The 16207-nt window shown below is 51.1% G+C and overlaps 6 protein-coding genes and 1 non-coding gene across 7 annotated transcripts in view; 4 read left to right on the top strand and 3 right to left on the bottom strand.

Annotated features, from left to right (window-relative positions):
• Window positions 1-2099: 2099 nt before the first annotated feature.
• On the bottom strand, window positions 2100-3779 carry BO80DRAFT_424267 (intradiol ring-cleavage dioxygenase). Its single transcript, XM_025719241.1, has 8 exons — window positions 3653-3779; window positions 3228-3598; window positions 3038-3163; window positions 2876-2971; window positions 2606-2822; window positions 2469-2548; window positions 2370-2415; window positions 2100-2313 (listed from the first exon to the last, which is right to left on the bottom strand). The coding sequence occupies exons 1-8, from the start codon at window positions 3702-3704 to the stop codon at window positions 2279-2281; spliced, it is 1023 nt and encodes a 340-aa protein (XP_025576220.1). The 5' UTR covers window positions 3705-3779; the 3' UTR covers window positions 2100-2278.
• A 184-nt stretch (window positions 3780-3963) lies between these two features.
• Window positions 3964-5153, bottom strand: BO80DRAFT_379854 (aromatic alcohol reductase). The gene is made up of 2 exons (XM_025716787.1): window positions 5032-5153; window positions 3964-4974 (listed from the first exon to the last, which is right to left on the bottom strand). Exons 1-2 carry the CDS (start codon window positions 5101-5103, stop codon window positions 4036-4038), a joined length of 1011 nt encoding a protein of 336 aa, XP_025576219.1. The 5' UTR covers window positions 5104-5153; the 3' UTR covers window positions 3964-4035.
• Window positions 5154-5288: 135 nt separating this feature from the next.
• On the top strand, window positions 5289-6981 carry BO80DRAFT_473049 (tyrosinase family protein; the record flags this gene model as incomplete). The annotated part of the gene is made up of 3 exons (XM_025723159.1): window positions 5289-5887; window positions 5918-6109; window positions 6178-6981. The coding sequence occupies exons 1-3, from the start codon at window positions 5675-5677 to the stop codon at window positions 6979-6981; spliced, it is 1209 nt and encodes a 402-aa protein (XP_025576218.1). The 5' UTR covers window positions 5289-5674.
• A 1055-nt stretch (window positions 6982-8036) lies between these two features.
• Window positions 8037-9774, top strand: BO80DRAFT_353255 (cholinesterase; the record flags this gene model as incomplete). Its single annotated transcript, XM_025715653.1, has 2 exons — window positions 8037-9543; window positions 9617-9774. 2 exons carry the CDS (start codon window positions 8037-8039, stop codon window positions 9772-9774), a joined length of 1665 nt encoding a protein of 554 aa, XP_025576217.1.
• An 897-nt stretch (window positions 9775-10671) lies between these two features.
• BO80DRAFT_424263 (non-ribosomal peptide synthetase) lies at window positions 10672-14067 on the top strand. Its single transcript, XM_025719240.1, has 6 exons — window positions 10672-10962; window positions 11029-11509; window positions 11572-11933; window positions 11997-13156; window positions 13217-13487; window positions 13553-14067. Exons 1-6 carry the CDS (start codon window positions 10831-10833, stop codon window positions 13922-13924), a joined length of 2778 nt encoding a protein of 925 aa, XP_025576216.1. The 5' UTR covers window positions 10672-10830; the 3' UTR covers window positions 13925-14067.
• Window positions 14068-14737: 670 nt separating this feature from the next.
• The window catches only part of BO80DRAFT_353401 (PLP-dependent transferase), a gene marked incomplete at both ends in the record, with an annotated part of 3962 nt that continues 2492 nt past the window's right edge, over window positions 14738-16207 (bottom strand). Inside the window, one exon of the mRNA XM_025715661.1 lies at window positions 14738-15822. Within this exon, the coding sequence (XP_025576215.1) occupies window positions 14738-15822 (1085 nt within the window). The remainder of the gene's footprint in view (window positions 15823-16207) is intronic.
• On the top strand, window positions 15906-15977 carry BO80DRAFT_t133. The gene has a single exon. It is a non-coding gene; the product is annotated as a tRNA-Arg (tRNA).

Here is a 16207-nt window from a genome sequence, read left to right as displayed (position 1 = left end):
ACCATCCATCCGCCCCGCTGCTTCATTGGCCGGCGGCACAGCGGTTGGCGCCGGGACTTGCCAATCAGGCACTGCAGCTGACAGTGCCCTTCTGATTGATCGGCTTCGAACTATCGTCGCCGTTGTCCGACCGGCCATCTTGCCTGTTCCAATCCTTCCGATGGATATCGCTCGACAAATGAGACTCCGAATCCCACCATTCGGCTTCGTCAAAGTTCAAGTGACTCCCGCCGACTGAAGAAGTACCAGCCCTTGCTTTGGACATCCGCGGAAGCTGAAGCCGACGTGGGGCGATGGGCATAGCCTTTCAGCCACTGATACAAAGATGTTCCATTTTCATGACTCTTAGCTAAGGCAACAGTGAGTTCTGAGCAAGGCCAATGTACATTAACGCCTGTGTGCAGAGTCTACGACATTCCGTAGATATACTGCGTCGTGAGAAGTCTCCTGTCATCATTCCAGAAGCTGAGTTCATCGACGGGAGGCCTCATCATCGGCGAATCGTAGTAGGGGATGGAATGAGCGAGACCGCCCAACGACCACTCATTCGACCCAAAAGCCTTCTATGAAGCACTCACCTCCATCCCCAAATGACCCATCACCCAATCCCAGTCCCAATCAGAGCTACTTAGGTAAACGATCCATCCTCCCAGCCATGAAGTGGCCCGACTTGGCGCTTCGGTGGCGAACCAAAATCCCGTCCATGTCTTACCGGTGAATCTTCTTGCAGAGACTTCTCCCCTAGGTACAGTAGTATCCCACACCTTTCAAAACTCTGAAAATCCAAAAAAAAGTCTCTGCATCCAAGGCGGCAGGGAATGTTGGAATCCTCATCCACCTAATTCGACCTAACGAGGCTGCAAGTATACGCCCAACCTCCTGCACCATGGTTCAACAGTGATCCCCGCATGGACGGACCCCGTCGGCGCAAAAGTTTGGTTGGATCGGTGGAGTATTTTCCCATCCGACCTGACTACCACAAAAGCACATCATCCTCGGGATTTTTGTGGGCTGCTACTGTCGGACGCCGGAGGGCTCCGTGACTCACTACACGTATCAACACTTTACAGGGTGTGCGCTGGGTTCATGGATCTAGGTTCCTCCATCTGTGGGCTCCTCACGAAGCGACAATTTCTTTGTTGAATAGCCGCCGACTGTGAGTTATCATGGGGATTCTATGCATCATTGGTTACACCGAGTCAGGGCGGCGGGATAAATTTAGGTCGCAGCAAGTCAGGTACTGCGTCACAACCCAATAAAAGAAGAAAATCGGGAGGAATGTTGTGCCGCTGTCTTATGACGTCTACTTTCGCCTCCCGTGCATTTTATGCCTCCAATTCTGTCTCAAGTCGGTAGGTATCTGCATCCACCACAATAAACCAAGCCACCCGAATACCACCTTCCTGACCACGCCAACCAACACCACCCATCCTAAATATAATAACTACTCCGTCACTCACATCATTATTAAAACACGAACGGGACCCAAAAGCCCAGGCTCCGGAGCCCTACGGCTCGGCATTTCGAGATGAAATGCGGGGACGGTCACAATCAATCTGAAACAGGGACTGGCGGGAGATCGCGATTGTCAGCTAAGCGAAGGGAACAACCATATCGGAGATCCGCTTAGGGGTCTGAAAATTGGGGTTGGACTTCAGAAGTAATTTTGACTAATGTGGCTGCCTATGGCTGAATGGAATGGGTCTGGATTGAGCAGTTGCTCTATAATATTGGAGACAAGCTAATCAATCTCCAGATTACAGAACAGAGATATGTTGGGTTTGAGATTAGTATGAGACTTGGCGCTTCACTCGTGATGTTGATTGGGGCCGGGTTGGTCTCCTGATATATGCTTTGACGTAGTATATGGGCTTCGTTGCTGTGGATTTTTCTCTGGGGGGTCAGTAGTAACGGTTACATTGGTATTTTGGCACTTGATCTAGACTCGAAACTCTCCCACTGGGCCTCCGAAAGGGGGCTGTCTTTTGTCTTGGTATGTCTGATGTTAATTTCGGTTATTGAGCAATGTGGTGGGCTAATCTAGACCACTGTTGCCTCCCAGGCCAAGTATTAAGGAACAACACAGTGAGATAACTTCCTCTCCACATAAATTAATCTCAGTTTAATCCTTTGCGGCAACAGAACTAAACGGCTTATAGTGACTGGGTATAGACATCATGATTTGTTTGGGTTAGATCTGATCCTCTTCTCTACGCTATACAAGGTATCCTCCAAGCAACTCCGAGCCGACACGTCCACTTTCGAAGACGGAATCCTTCTACGCACTGTCTCCACTGGTCGGAATGGGAGGATCTGTTTCCATTTAGAAATTTCGGTCTTATTGAAAGGCACGATCACATCCGACTTACTAGGATCTTCAGTGGTACCGTCATGGATTGCCGTCGTATCCACACCCTAGATAGTCCCATCAGCACACTTGCAGAAATACTCGGTCTTTCTGAACCTACCAAGGTAATGTACCCAAGAACCCCATTCTTGTAGTCCTGGCCATCCAGGGGCTCTGTATCCATAATAGCCATGGCCCCCGCTGCAGAAACAATAACATCAGAATCTCAACAGATCCACAAGGAGCAGGCATGCTTACTCAAGGACTCTTCAAAGTAAACCCCGTCCTCCGCTACTGGCTTCCGAGCGATCTGCGTGTGACTGGCATACGGCGGCACTGTCATGACCTCGGCAGCTACATCTTCATCGAAAAACAACTGGGCCGTATTGACCGTACTGCCTGCGCCAATGGTGCCGTTACTGGTTATACTCCAGTTCGTGTGCACTTGCACATGAACATGGATGGCGCGGTTGGTCTAGAAGATATCAGATCGCTTCCACATTTCTCAGCAAAACAGAGCATTCTTACATAGAACCCCGGAAATATCGACGTGAAGCTAGTAACCCCATTCTTATCGGTTGGCCACATGCCACGGAGCCAGGTTGTATTGTCTGTTGCCAAGAACTTTCGTTTTCTGTCAGTCTTTCCCGGTGCATGCTTCAGCGTATCCATCGAAAAGGGTGGTATTACCGAGACATCGCCCATGCCGTTCTCCGCATCGATTTCCTCGCCCGTACTCTCAAGGTACTGATCCGGGAACGAGATATCCGGATCCAAACCGGTGAAAGAGCTGTATGAGCCAGTTGCATTGCAGTGCTAGACCCGACTTAGCGGAACATTCACTATTGCCTCCTTCGGGACGTAGGGGGAATGCACACACCCAGACATCTACCAACGCATTCTCCAGGGGCTCGCAGGTATGAATATCCATGAGGCCAATGTCCATGACAAAGGGCACTCCAAGTTGATCCTCTACCAGGTCCTGACGCAGTATCTGACTCCGCGGGTAAACATAGGGCCCCGTACTGGTTTCCGGCGTCAAGATACACGTGTCGTTCTTCAGGAAGTCGTAATTGGGAGCATCGGCGGTGATGGTGTAGGTGGTGGTGCCATCGGATGGTGACAAGTCGCGCCGGCGCATCGCATGTCGGTTCCTCTTCATGAGGCCGACCGAGTCGGAGCATCGCTTCGCCAGTGCGCCGCGACGGGCCAAGTGGACGGGATCAGGTTGCGCATGCGGTCCCGGATGCGCTGGTATTGTTAGGTTAGCAACGACTCCGTTGACTCAATGGGAGAACAACTGACCCTCGATGATGGAGGCGAGGAAGAGGACTGGGGCCAACAAGACGGACTTCATTGTGACAGAGTTCCGCGCAAGTGCTACTGGTAGAACACCTGGAAGAACTAGAGCTTAAGAGGAAGAATGTCCAATACTTTAGTGGGGTGGTTGTTATCTTCTCTGCAACTTGGCCTTGATCGGCCTCCATTCCACGGAGACAGACATTGTTCACGCGCACATGCCTGGCACTTCAAATCGGGCCATTACTACATCCGTGGGACACACATGCTCTTAAGATAAGGGGTATCTCCGTTTCTGTCTAGACCCGACTATTTCCCTGTTTTTCCCCGTCAGGGCATTGGATCATGGAAACAGTGCTGCTCTATCTGCCTATCTGCCTGTCTACTTCTCAGTGGTAGACATACCCGCTTTCGATCATCGCCTTGGCACGCTTGGTGCACTCATCGAGATCCTCCCTGGGCAGTCCCAGGGTGCCGTTGGCCAGGCCATGTTTCTCCCCGGAGTTACCGTCCCCATTCGGGTAGAATTGTCGTGTGTAGAGAATCTGCACATACCCCATTTTATCGCCTTCCTGAAGTCTTTCCTGGCCCCGTTCATACCGTGCCCTACTAGACTCATAGTTAATCGTCCATTCCTCATCCTTATCGCCAGTAACCCCTTTCCAACTCTCGAAGATGTCTTTCTGGTTGATTGTGAAGCTGGCGATATACAGAGGCTTATTTTTCCAGGTGCTCACTGTTGGGCCCGTATCGTCCGGGCCCTCTGGCAATTCCTTTAGGCTCAGAAGTCCTGCGACCGCTCGACCGCACTGGTCCCAGGTACTGATATTGGTTTTTGTTTTCCCGTCGTCAATAAAGGCGAACGTTTTGTTCGTCACATCGAGTCCAAAGCACTCTGCGCCCCGGGCCATACTAAACTTATACCAGAAGCCGCAGACAAGTGTAACCCACGAGCAGACATTCGTTGCCTCAATCTCTCGAAGAGACTTGCGAATCACATCTCCCCTGCGCGTCTCCTGGGCGAGGGCATCGTTCGTGAAGTCAGACCCGTAACCATTGGGCATTATATATGGAACGCCAGCCTTGGCCGCAGCTCGAAACAATTTGGATTGAGTGTCCGGTGGCGCCATAACTGACATGGTGATTACGAGGAATTGCTGGCCTTGTAGGGCCGTGACAAGGGTAGATTCATCATCATAGTTGATGTAAGCAGGCTTCACCCCTGCCGGCAACTGGTTCTTGCTATCTGCCCGAGTTAAGCCGGTAACGGTGTGTCTGCCTGTCTTAACAAGCTCAGTGGCGATATGTCGGCCGATGGAGCCACCAGCCTACGGGGACACATCTGTCAGTAGAGAGGCAATCGCCGAAGCTAGATGGCGACCTACACCAACGACAGCCACTCGCTCAATGCGGTTGGTGAAGCCTGCAGGCTGGTCTTTGGCGTACTCGGGGAGCATGGGGCCGAGGAGTAGAGTATGATGTACGGAGTATACGGTTCGTATTCGAGAGTCAAGCTAAGATCTGTATGGTGCACTGAATGACAGAGGATACCTCGTAGGTGACTGAGGCAGGAAGGCCGCCAATTAGATTACGTAGTCAAGGGGGAGGGGCAGTTCCTTGATCCTTCACACATTTCAGCCATCATTCATCATCCCTTGCATCAACCATGCCCCAGCCCCCAACATCATTATTATCTGTCGCTACTCTGTGTCGAGTGGGTCCAATCATAGATGATATAATGAAATGGAACCAGCGGGCAAGTTAAAGAGGGCCAACGAGAAGCGGCCTCGTTCTCCCTGGAGAATAAGAGCCGCTCCAAACATGGCCGCAGCCGGTAAAATGGGAGGAATGCGATCGGCCAGTTCCATGGTTCAAGACGGCTTTAATCCTGTTGAACGGGCCCGTACTGATGACAATGGATGCAGATGCCATACACCATCAAGATCAGGACACTCGAACCTATATCTCACTGTCGACCCTACAAGGAAGATCAGACTAACATGAGGCTGATTACAACTACCCGTACTCATGCGCTTCACATGGAAAATCCTGGTTTGTTTAACGTCCTGGCCAACGTCCTGGGCTCTTTACAACCAGTCTACCGGGTTCCCTCAAGAGGAAATTGATAATGGCGTTGCCTTGCAAGAAATCGCCAGCCAGGCCCTCGGGCAGATGAAGCAAGAGTCCCAGTCATCGAATGGTTGTCGTTTTGAAGAAGCTCAGGTCCGCAGAGAATGGTATGTTCAGTATTCCAATGCCTGACAATTCTAGCTATCCCTCATCTGGAACAGGCGCGACCTATCGCTAGCTGCACGGAAGGAATTCACCGATGCTGTTATGTGCTTGCAGAGCCTTCCTGCCAATATCTCAGCAGATGCGAAGGGGACATTTCAGGGTGTGCAGTCTCGGTATGACGAGTTTGTAGCAACCCACATCAATCTGACAGAGTATATTCATGTGACTGTAAGTGTGAATTCATAATTGGAATCGCAAAACAAAACTTGAATTGGCTCTGACTTCACATGCCTCAGGCCGATTTCCTCGCCTGGCATCGCTTCTTTATTCATGCATTTGAAGATGCTCTAAAAGTCGAGTGCAACTATACGGGCACCCTTCCGTACTGGGAGTGGGGATACGATGCAGAGAATCCCCAGGATTCTGTTCTCTTCAATGGTGATCCCTACAGCATGGGGACGAACGGTAAAGACCTGAACCAAACGTCTCTTTATTGGGCATCCCGGAATTTGAGTATCCCTGCCGGAACTGGGGGCGGGTGCGTATATGGGGGCCCCTTTTCGAATTACACTGTCGACATGGGTCCCATAGATGCCCCTGGGCAGCAACCAGTGCAAGACGATTTGGAGTACAATCCACGCTGCTTGTCGCGAGATGTGAACCCGACTGTCTCTAAGGCATCGATCACCTTCCGGAACACTACGAAGTTGGTTCTCTCGTACGATACAATTGATTGGTTTCAAGGTGTCATGCAGGCGGACCAACGGTTCATAGATCCCACTGCTCCTCAGTCATTTGGGGTCCATGGTGGAGGCCATCTCACCGTGGGGGGCGTCTTGGCGGACATCAATACCAGTCCTGCTGAGCCAATGTTCTGGCTTCACCATGCACAGATTGACCGTATCTGGACGATCTGGCAAGGATTAGATCCGGTCAATAGGCGAAATGCGATCTGGGGCACTCACACTCGGAGCAATGATCCGCCTTCATCAAACATGACGTTGGACGAGAAGATCGACTTTGGGTTTATCTCCCAGCCCCTACAATTTGCTGACCTGATGAACCCACTTTCTGGACCGTTCTGTTACTACTACACGTAGCAGATTAATTTCAGTTCTTTGGACATTAGTCACACTTCTTTCCGGTTCTTGGACAGTCGCTTGAATTCGAGGATCTAGAACTATCATGACCTGTTTTTGACCGGCAAATTCAGCCGAAGCTACCCTTGCTCCCTGTTTAGTCTTTTGTATACTCTCTTGGAAGAAGTCGGGACCAGTCGATGATGTATTAGGCCATCCGGTTTCATGCCCAGTTCAGTCGGTCCGTTGCCGATCAGCATTCCGTCGCTTTCGGCCCTTTCGGGTCGATGTGGGTATTTTCGATCGTGTCCGGAGGACTCGGTACGAGATCGATCTCTCGGGGTTACATCGACCGTCGGCACTTCCGACATAAGCCCCTTGAAGCCTGTTTTTGCAAGAGCTCCGATTGCCGTCAACTTGCGTAAGCCTCGTATATTAAGGTTTACCGCAATGTCGCACCGAGTATTACCCCAAAGCGTCGGCTTCATTGCATCAAATCTATTTATAGCGATAATCATCAGCAGTCATGACTACATGACGCAAGATGCATTCCGGTTGCCGAAAGGGGTACCATATCGCTATCAATACCATGGCAATCTTCCTGTCAATAGACCAGCATGACTTGATTCCCTCCAGAGGGCCCCTTACGAGCTGTGGTTCCATCAATAACTACCACTCCCCGCCTTCCTCCGCTATCACCCAAGGTCATTGCTACGTCGTCTTCCCCTTTATCACCTTTTCACTTTGCCCCGTAGCGTCTATGTGGGGTGCCATGTGCCTGAATCAGGCGCAAATCCCGGTCGCTTCAACGTGCCGAGAATGGATTTCTCCGCTTCAAGATCTACGTCGGTCCCAAATGTATCAATTGTTGTCGTGGACAGAGGATCCATACCCCACAGAATGCTTTCTGTTTGCGGGCTCCTAGACCCGTTTACAATCTGAATGCATTGATCACGGCACCCAAACACACCGCGTGGCATGGCAGAAAAAGAGTTCGAATATCATGTTCACTATCTATATATCCAATGCCTACCTTTTGGGAGGCTTTCTTATCCGAGGTCCAGCTATAGCTCAGAATGTTTCCCTCGGCCTTCCTGCCGTTCGTTGCGGCCGCATTGTTCCCCACCCCAGCTATCACGCAAGGGGTCAACACAACAACAGCACCCACCGTGCAAGTCCGCAATGGTACTTACGCCGGTCTATACAATCCCACTTACGACCAAGACCTGTTCCTCGGCATACCCTACGCACAGCCTCCAACCGGCGAACTACGCTTCCGCCCTCCACAATCTCTCAACACCACCTGGAACGACACCCGGCCTGCAACAGCCTACTATAATGAATGCATCGGCTACGGCAGCGATGATTGGCCCTGGACTGATGTCGTCTCCGAAGACTGCCTCGCTCTCAGTGTGATCCGACCTCACGGTATCAACTCGAGCGCAAACCTGCCCATCGTCTTTTGGCTTCATGGCGGCGAGTTCGCACAAGGAGGCACCCGTGACCCGCGCTACAACCTCTCCTACATCGTCCAACAATCTCAGGAGATGCAAGCCCCCATAATCGGCGTGACCGTTAACTACCGCCTCTCCGGTTGGGGCTTCCTATACAGTCAAGAAGTTGCCGCTGAAGGCTCCGCCAACCTAGGACTCCGCGACCAACGACTAGCCCTGTACTGGGTCCAAGAGAACATCGCCTCCTTCGGCGGCGACCCATCACGGGTCACCATCTGGGGTCAGAGTGCTGGTGCCAACAGCGTCGGCCTTCATATGGTAGCCTACAACGGTCAAAACGACAACATCTTCCGCGGTGGCATCGCCGAGAGCGGCTCCGTTCCCTCCCTCGCAGCATATATGAACGCCTCCGAAGCTCAACCCTACTATGACGCCGTTGTCAACGCAACAAACTGCACCGGCGCCTCCAACACCCTCACTTGTCTCCGCCAAGTCCCCACCGCCACTCTCAGCTCCATCTTCAACAGCTCCCTCGTGGCAGGAGCAGGCTACCACCCCGTCATCGACGGCTCCTTCCTCACCACCTCCGGAATCACCAATCTCTACACCGGCCAATTCTCCAAAACTCCACTCCTCATCGGCACCAACTTCGACGAAGGCACCAAATATGCCCCCCACGGCTACAACACAACCAACCAATTCATCTCCCTTGTCCAAGCCAACGGGACAAACCACTCCAGTGCCCTAACTATTGCCTCCCTGTACCCGGATAATCCCGCCGTCGGCATCCCGGGAACCCTCCATGGCCGGCCCCCACCTTCCTACGGATACCAATGGAAGCGCGTGGCTGCCTTCTTGGGAGATCTCCTCATGCATGCGCCCCGCCGGCTAACGACCCAGATGCTGGCCCAATGGAACGTACCTTCCTACGTTTATCACTGGAATGTGATGACACTAGGACCATTAGATGGGGCCGCGCACGGTTATGAAATTCCGTTTTCGTTTCATAATTACGATTATCTGGGTGACGCACAGGGAAATGATAACGTGACTTGGCCACAATTGTCTACTATGATGTGTCGCATGTGGGTGAGTTTTATTAATCATTTGGATCCGAATTATAATAATAGTGAGTGATTCTCCGCCTGACTCTTCGCGGGGTTGCCCCGCAAGGTTTGGAGAAGAGTGCTAATCGGGGACAGTGACGAATGTGCACTGGCCGGCTTACACATTGGACAATCCGCGAAATATGGTCTTTGATGTAAACGTGACGGGTTTGGCCTATGTCGAGCCGGATACTTATCGGGTCGAGGGAATTGGTTATATCACCAGTATCTTGCAAAGTGCTTTTAATCGTTAGATAGTCTCCGGGACTGGTGTTTTATTGGCCAGGCTAGGAATATTTAGATAGAAGAAAATGCATGATCTTGGATGACTTAATGCTTTCCATGGAAATAGCATCCGGGACGATCTAGTCAGATCTATAAACCCTCATTGTTTGTTTGTTTGATTTTTCAACGTTGCATCAAAGGAAGTTTGTCGGCGGCCGTGCCAAGGATTCTGTCAAGTGCTGCCGATGCAACTTGATAAACCTGATGGTTCTTCCATCTCCCGTTGGTTAGGTTGCAATCTTGCTCATCGGATTCCTTGGCTCGGCAACGCCGGGGAGGAGCACCTCAACGGCTGTCACAGCGGGTGGCTTGGCAAATGCCATGGAACCACGGATATCCAGCATGAACCGGGCAGTAGCTATCTCAGACTATCGCAGGGGATGGAGCCATGAGTTTGCTACACGCGATCTGACCGTTCTAGACCACCGGCTGGGGGGCGGCGAATAGGCGAGGCGGGCTGAGGAGTCCAGAAGCGGCTGCCGTCATCCGCTTTGCTTGTTCCCTTTCCGTTTCCGGGCGTTGGTAATCAGATGGGGACAATGCATTGGGGGCCGAAGGAGATCCCGGATAACCTTATCACGCTTTACCTCACGCCGATACAACCCTGTAATCGATGGACCGGGCAAGCGAGTCTGTTGATCGTCACCACCCAGCGCACAATACAAATCCGCCAAGGAAACAATAGGAATGTCAGCTCCGAGGGTTCATCTTGACATAATAGTCCCAAGATCTCGTATCGCAAACTATAGGCGGAGGGCCATTGATGCTTGCAGTACTGCTCCATGCCAGAGAGTGTAAATCTAGATGTCGTCACGACTTGGGTCTCGCACGATAGTGTCAGACACCACTCCAGCTGGCTCTGTCGTGCTTGTGGAGCATATTTTTGCGAAGATGCGAGCAATATCCGGCATTTTATAAGAACTATGGCATCCTGCTGAGTCCCGCCATCTGTGTCTCGAATATAGGCATAGTCGCGATAAGAGCCAAAGTTCATTTCAGTCCCCTTGGTCTTTTCATCGCCCCCAATGGCGCCTGGAATTTTGACCTTTGTGGAGCGGGCAGCGGAGTATTCGCCAACCAAAGGGTTCGTCTTCTATAGTGTAGGCAGTGACAAGCCCGAGACGATCCTATATCCAGACTTTTGGCGCCTCGTCAAGGTAACATATCCGCACCTGGCCCATGCGATTAGCGGAGATCTTTCATGCTAACAGCTTTGGTCATAGCGCAATGCTCAAACTCTTGTCGAACGCAAGATCGCTGAGACTGACCGGATCATTCTCGTCCATTTTGACTCTCACAAGGAGAACATTATTTGGTTTTGGTCTGTCATCGCAGCGGGATCCGTTCCAGCTGTGTCTACTCCTCTTGCGGTAGACCCCGTGGCCAGAGAACGCCATCTAAACCATATCCAAAGACTCCTAGAATACCCCAATGTCCTCACCAGTAAAAAGCATGCAGGTGACCTGAGTCTCATTGATGATTCTCAGATGTTCTATATTGAGGACCTTTCCTCAAGTGAACAGCAAAATGTATGTTACAAGCCAGCAGATCGCTCGACCGACCTCGCACTGCTGCTCCTCACCTCTGGCAGTACGGGTAATGCCAAAGCCGTGATGTTGCACCACTCGCAAATATTTTCCGCAATTGAGGCCAAATGGAAAGCGCTTTCGAGCACGTCTGAGAATATCTTTTTGAACTGGATCGGTAAAGATACCTCCTCTTTGCGGCGGCTCCTGAATGAAAGAGTAGCTGACATACTCTGGTAGGTTTCGACCATGTCGCGTGTCTGATGGAAATGCACATGCATGCGTTATCCAGAGGCGCTCATCAAATTCATATGCCTGCCGTGACGGTCCTGGAGAACCCTCTACTTTATCTCGAGAAGCTGGCAGAGTACTCGGTCACCAACGCCTTCGCTCCCAATTTTCTCGTGTCCCTTGTTGGAAAAGCTATCGAAACCCGACAAGAGCAGGATCCTCGCCCACTGGATCTGGACCTGAGTCGTCTGCGCATTGTGCTGTCTGGAGGTGAGGCCAATCTCGCATCGACGAGTATCTTGTTCAATCGTAAACTGGTCGAGATGGGAGCGGCCAAGAATGTGCTCCATCCATCTTTCGGTATGACCGAGGTAAGTTCTGCTCTCTGATTCATTGTCCGACTTCCTCATTTGACAATGGTCGTGTCTCGGTAGACCTGCGCTGGAATCCACTACCACTACAGCTTCCCCGAGCTCGAACAGAAGGCTAAACTGCAATTCTGCTCCGTTGGACAAGCAACACCCACTCTGCAGATGCGGGTCACCGATGAGCATGGGGAAGCTGTGAGAAGCGGTGAGAACGGAAACCTGGAGTTGCATGGCCCGATGGTCTTCAAAGGCTATTACAACGACGACAAAAATACCAGAGCCGCCTTTACTGAGGACGGTTGGTTCAGGACTGGCGATACTGGGTACATCGACAACCGTGATAACCTGGTGCTGTCCGGGCGGTCCAAGGACAGTATCATTATTAACGGAATTAACTTCTATTCCCACGAGCTAGAGAATGCCATCGACGCATCCGGACTTGATGGGCTTGTCCCCTCGTACACAGTTGTGGTCTCATCCTGGCTTGAGAATGCAGATAGTGAGGATGTCATTGTCCTCTACCTCTCAAGCCAGAAGGGGACTGAAGATGACAGAACTTTCCTCGAGACGGTCAATTCAATCTCTAGGGTCACCGCCCTTTATTGTTCCAAGCAGCCGGTGGATATTATCCCACTTCCGGTAGAGCTACTGCCTAAAAACTCCCTGGGCAAGCTCCCTCGCACAAAGCTGAAGCAGCAGTATGAGGATGGTCGTTTCGACTCTTACAGAGACCTTGCCGCCCAAAGAGCTTCCTCATACCGTGCGCGATCTAAGCGGGCCCCGCAGAACAGCATGGAAGAAACGCTTGCTGGGATTTTTGCGGACGAATTCGGCCTTGATGTGTCTGAAGTCGGTGTTGATGACAGTCTTTATGATATGGGAGTGAACAGCGTCCGACTGATTCGATACAAGAGGATAGTGGAGACTCGCCTTGGTTTGACAGAGGAAATCCCAATGATCACGATCCTGCAGAACCCAACAATCGAAGCATTGGCTGTCATGCTCCAGAATGCTCAAAGGGGTCCCAAGGCGTATAACCCTGTGGTTGAACTGCAGAGCGGCCCTTCAAAATCTCCCCCGATCTTCTTCTTCCATCCCGGAATGGGAGAGGTTCTCGTGTTCCTCAACTTCAGCAAGTATTTTGCTGACCGCAAAGTATATGCTCTTCGCTCCCCGGGATTCAACCCAGGCGAGAAGATGTTCACATCTGTGGACGAGATGACGGAGTAAGCATCCTAGAATCATCTAATAAGAGAGTCCCATTCGCTGATCGATGCAACCCATAGCACCTATCTCAAGTCCATCCGGGAGCTTCAACCGGAAGGGCCATATATTTTTATCGGCTATTCTTATGGAGCCATGATAGCATTTGAAACGGCCAAGAAGGTCGAGGCTGCTGGCGATAAGGTCGGATTCCTCGGCAGCCTGAACCTTCCGCCGCATATCAAGAAGCATATTCGGGAAATGGACTATGTTGAGTCGCTGCTCCACCTGGTCTACTTCCTCGGGTTCATCACGGAGGAGGATGCCCACCTCATGTCCCCTGACATGCACAAGGTGAGTTATGCCCCATTCCTAACTTAGAGACTCAAACCAAGCTGATCCGTGATTCCCATTTCTAGCTTCCCCAGAATGAGGTTCTCCCAGCCATCATGAAAGTCTCGGATAAGGAGCGTGTTGATGAACTGGGTATGGACGAGGGAAAAATTCGTGACTGGGCGATGTTGTCATCCAAGCTCCAAGAGCTAGCCCACACATACGACCCTTCTGGAACCGTGCAGTCGATGGATGTCTTCTATGCCATCCCATTGATTTCCGTTGGCAGGGACAAGGATGTCTGGCTCAAGCAGCACCTGATGAGGTGGAAAGAACATGTCAAGTCAGTCAAGTTCCATGATGTCCCTGGGTCCCATCACACGATGATGGCGGAAGAGAATGTCTTCGCGTTGCACAAGATTCTCCGGGCGGCTTTGAACGAGAGGGGAATGCTCTAAGGAAATGTCGGGTGAGGTTTTCCAGTTGCTTGAGTGAAGACGCGAATGGTGGGTGTAGTTAATGTTCGGCGAGACCGATAAATGCTAAGTTCACTTGTAATGTACTTAATAAGGTTCAGCACCTAATCTATATCAGACATGACTCTCAATTATCGAAAATTGCAATGGTATTGTTGATCAGAATAATAGAGTAGCACTTGAAAAATGATTTCGTGAGAAACAAAAGAGAAAGCAGAGGGAAACGATGATGACGCCGAGGGGAGACCCGAGTACAGGAATGGCGACAAACCATCAGCGCAGAACGAAAGTGGAAGGAGCCCTGGATGCCATCTTCCCTTTCTCATTCAAGGACGGCTAGAATATATGAGGTACTACTTAGGACTAGATTTGAACTCTTCCTCTGTCTATGTCTGATATCCAAGTCAAATCAGCCTACGGGCCATCCAAGGTATAGCCATGTCTCTAGGCGAAACTAGAGGAAACTCCGGGCTGGAGAGGTACTCCCAAGCCTCAGCTTCCAGTCCCCATGACGATGTCGCCGGAATCTTCGGATTTATTCGAGATGGCTAGCCGTTGCGCGCGATGATTGTGACCGGTCCAGATGCGTAGGCATCAACCTCGCATTGCTAATCACCATACGCTTCTGCATATGAGTGCGCAGGTCCTGCAATCCGTCCAGAGCCACCCTCCTTAACCGGAGGCATTAGCCCAGGGCGCATCACGAACCGGATATTTTCAATCCAGCCCTTGATGCATAGCGCTCCTCCAAAGGAGACCAGCCAGATCAGTATGCCCCAAAATCAACCTCCATGATCATTTCTTTCCCTTCTTCCTCCCCTTCTCCCCGGCCTTCTCCCTCACGAAACCCCCCTTCATCAACGCGTCCTTCCCCGCCGCATTGATAATGCGAAACCGATCCGGCCCCAACAACACCCCCCCATACCACCTCGTCACGACAACCACCACATCCCACACATCCATCAACTGCATCAAATGCAACAATCGTCCACCCGCAGCCGTCTCCCCATCATCATCACAATCCTGCACAATCATCTCCGTAGCATCCCCGTTTTTCCCTCCGCCATTACTACCGCCAGCAGTAGATTTCACCTCACGTATCCTCCATGCACTGATATTATGTGTCGCGGTCGCGACCTTCTTCTCTGTCGCGAGAAGATGATCCAGGAATGCCTTGGCCTGGTCCAAACTCGTAACATGTGCAGCGCGTCCCACGAATACGGATTTCTTTTCGGTGATTATATCGGAGAGGATCCATTGCGGCGGGCTGGTGAGGTTGAATGTGCGGTGGTCGGGGACGGTGGATTCTGGTGTTAGTTGGTTTTCATCTTCAATCGCGGTCTCGGCGACTGATTGCGCGTGAGTATCATTGCTATTGGCGCCGCCAATATTCAACTCCGTAAATGCCTGGACAGCGTCATTGATCAAGTCGAACAGACATACGGCGCCGACTTGGTATGTCCGGCCGAGAATCTCTTCTAATACATCGACCGCGAGTTTACCCTCTCCTCTTGACGCGGTGGATGCTGTGCCCAAGATTTTAGGCGGGGTGTCGGGGTACGTTGAATCAAACCCGAGGAGGAAGGACAGGTGAGGATGTTCGGGGAGTTGGAGTTTTATCGTGGTCGGAGGGGAGTCTGAAGAGGATCCTCCCAGATCGAGGGTTGGTCCGGTCGAGGTAGTCGTCGTGATGGTGAGGGTATCCGGATCGTAGATGGCATTGATGGCTTCTATTTCTTCGGCCAGATCGGTATTCTGCAATACCTCCAAGGGCGATGTCATTTTCATTTCACTGAGCCCGGAGGGTGGCAGCCTCGGCAGTGGTGACAGCGGTGGTGAACTGACGCCGGCGGGGGTTGAAGGTCCCGACCGCATCGCGACTCAATATCATCAGTGATGGACTTTTTCCTATTAAAATTTAGTTGCATCTAGTTATAGGACAAACCTAAACATGTATCAAATTGGCCTTATAGCTCAATGGTAGGGCGTCAGTTTTCGGTACTGAAGATTCTGGGTTCGAGTCCCAGTGGGGTCGCTTTTTTTGGAGGTTTGTCCGTCTTGTCTGTGTAGCAGTTCGTACTACATGCATAGGTCTAGTCTACTATTGCTGCTCGTTCTTTTTCTTTGTTTTTTTTTTTTTTTTTTTTTTTTTTTTTTTTTTTATTATATATTTCTCTTTCTTTTGATGGTTTCCTTGACTTTCTTATGTTACATGGATTTCTTCAAAACTTCTATAATCTACGATCGTATTGGTTTCATTCGATT

This window comes from Aspergillus ibericus, assembly GCF_003184845.1.
Source record: "Aspergillus ibericus CBS 121593 unplaced genomic scaffold BO80scaffold_15, whole genome shotgun sequence".
In the NCBI taxonomy this organism is placed as follows: domain Eukaryota; kingdom Fungi; phylum Ascomycota; class Eurotiomycetes; order Eurotiales; family Aspergillaceae; genus Aspergillus; species Aspergillus ibericus.
The sequence above is the reverse complement of the archived record's forward strand: the minus strand, read 5'-3'. Positions and strand labels throughout refer to the sequence as shown.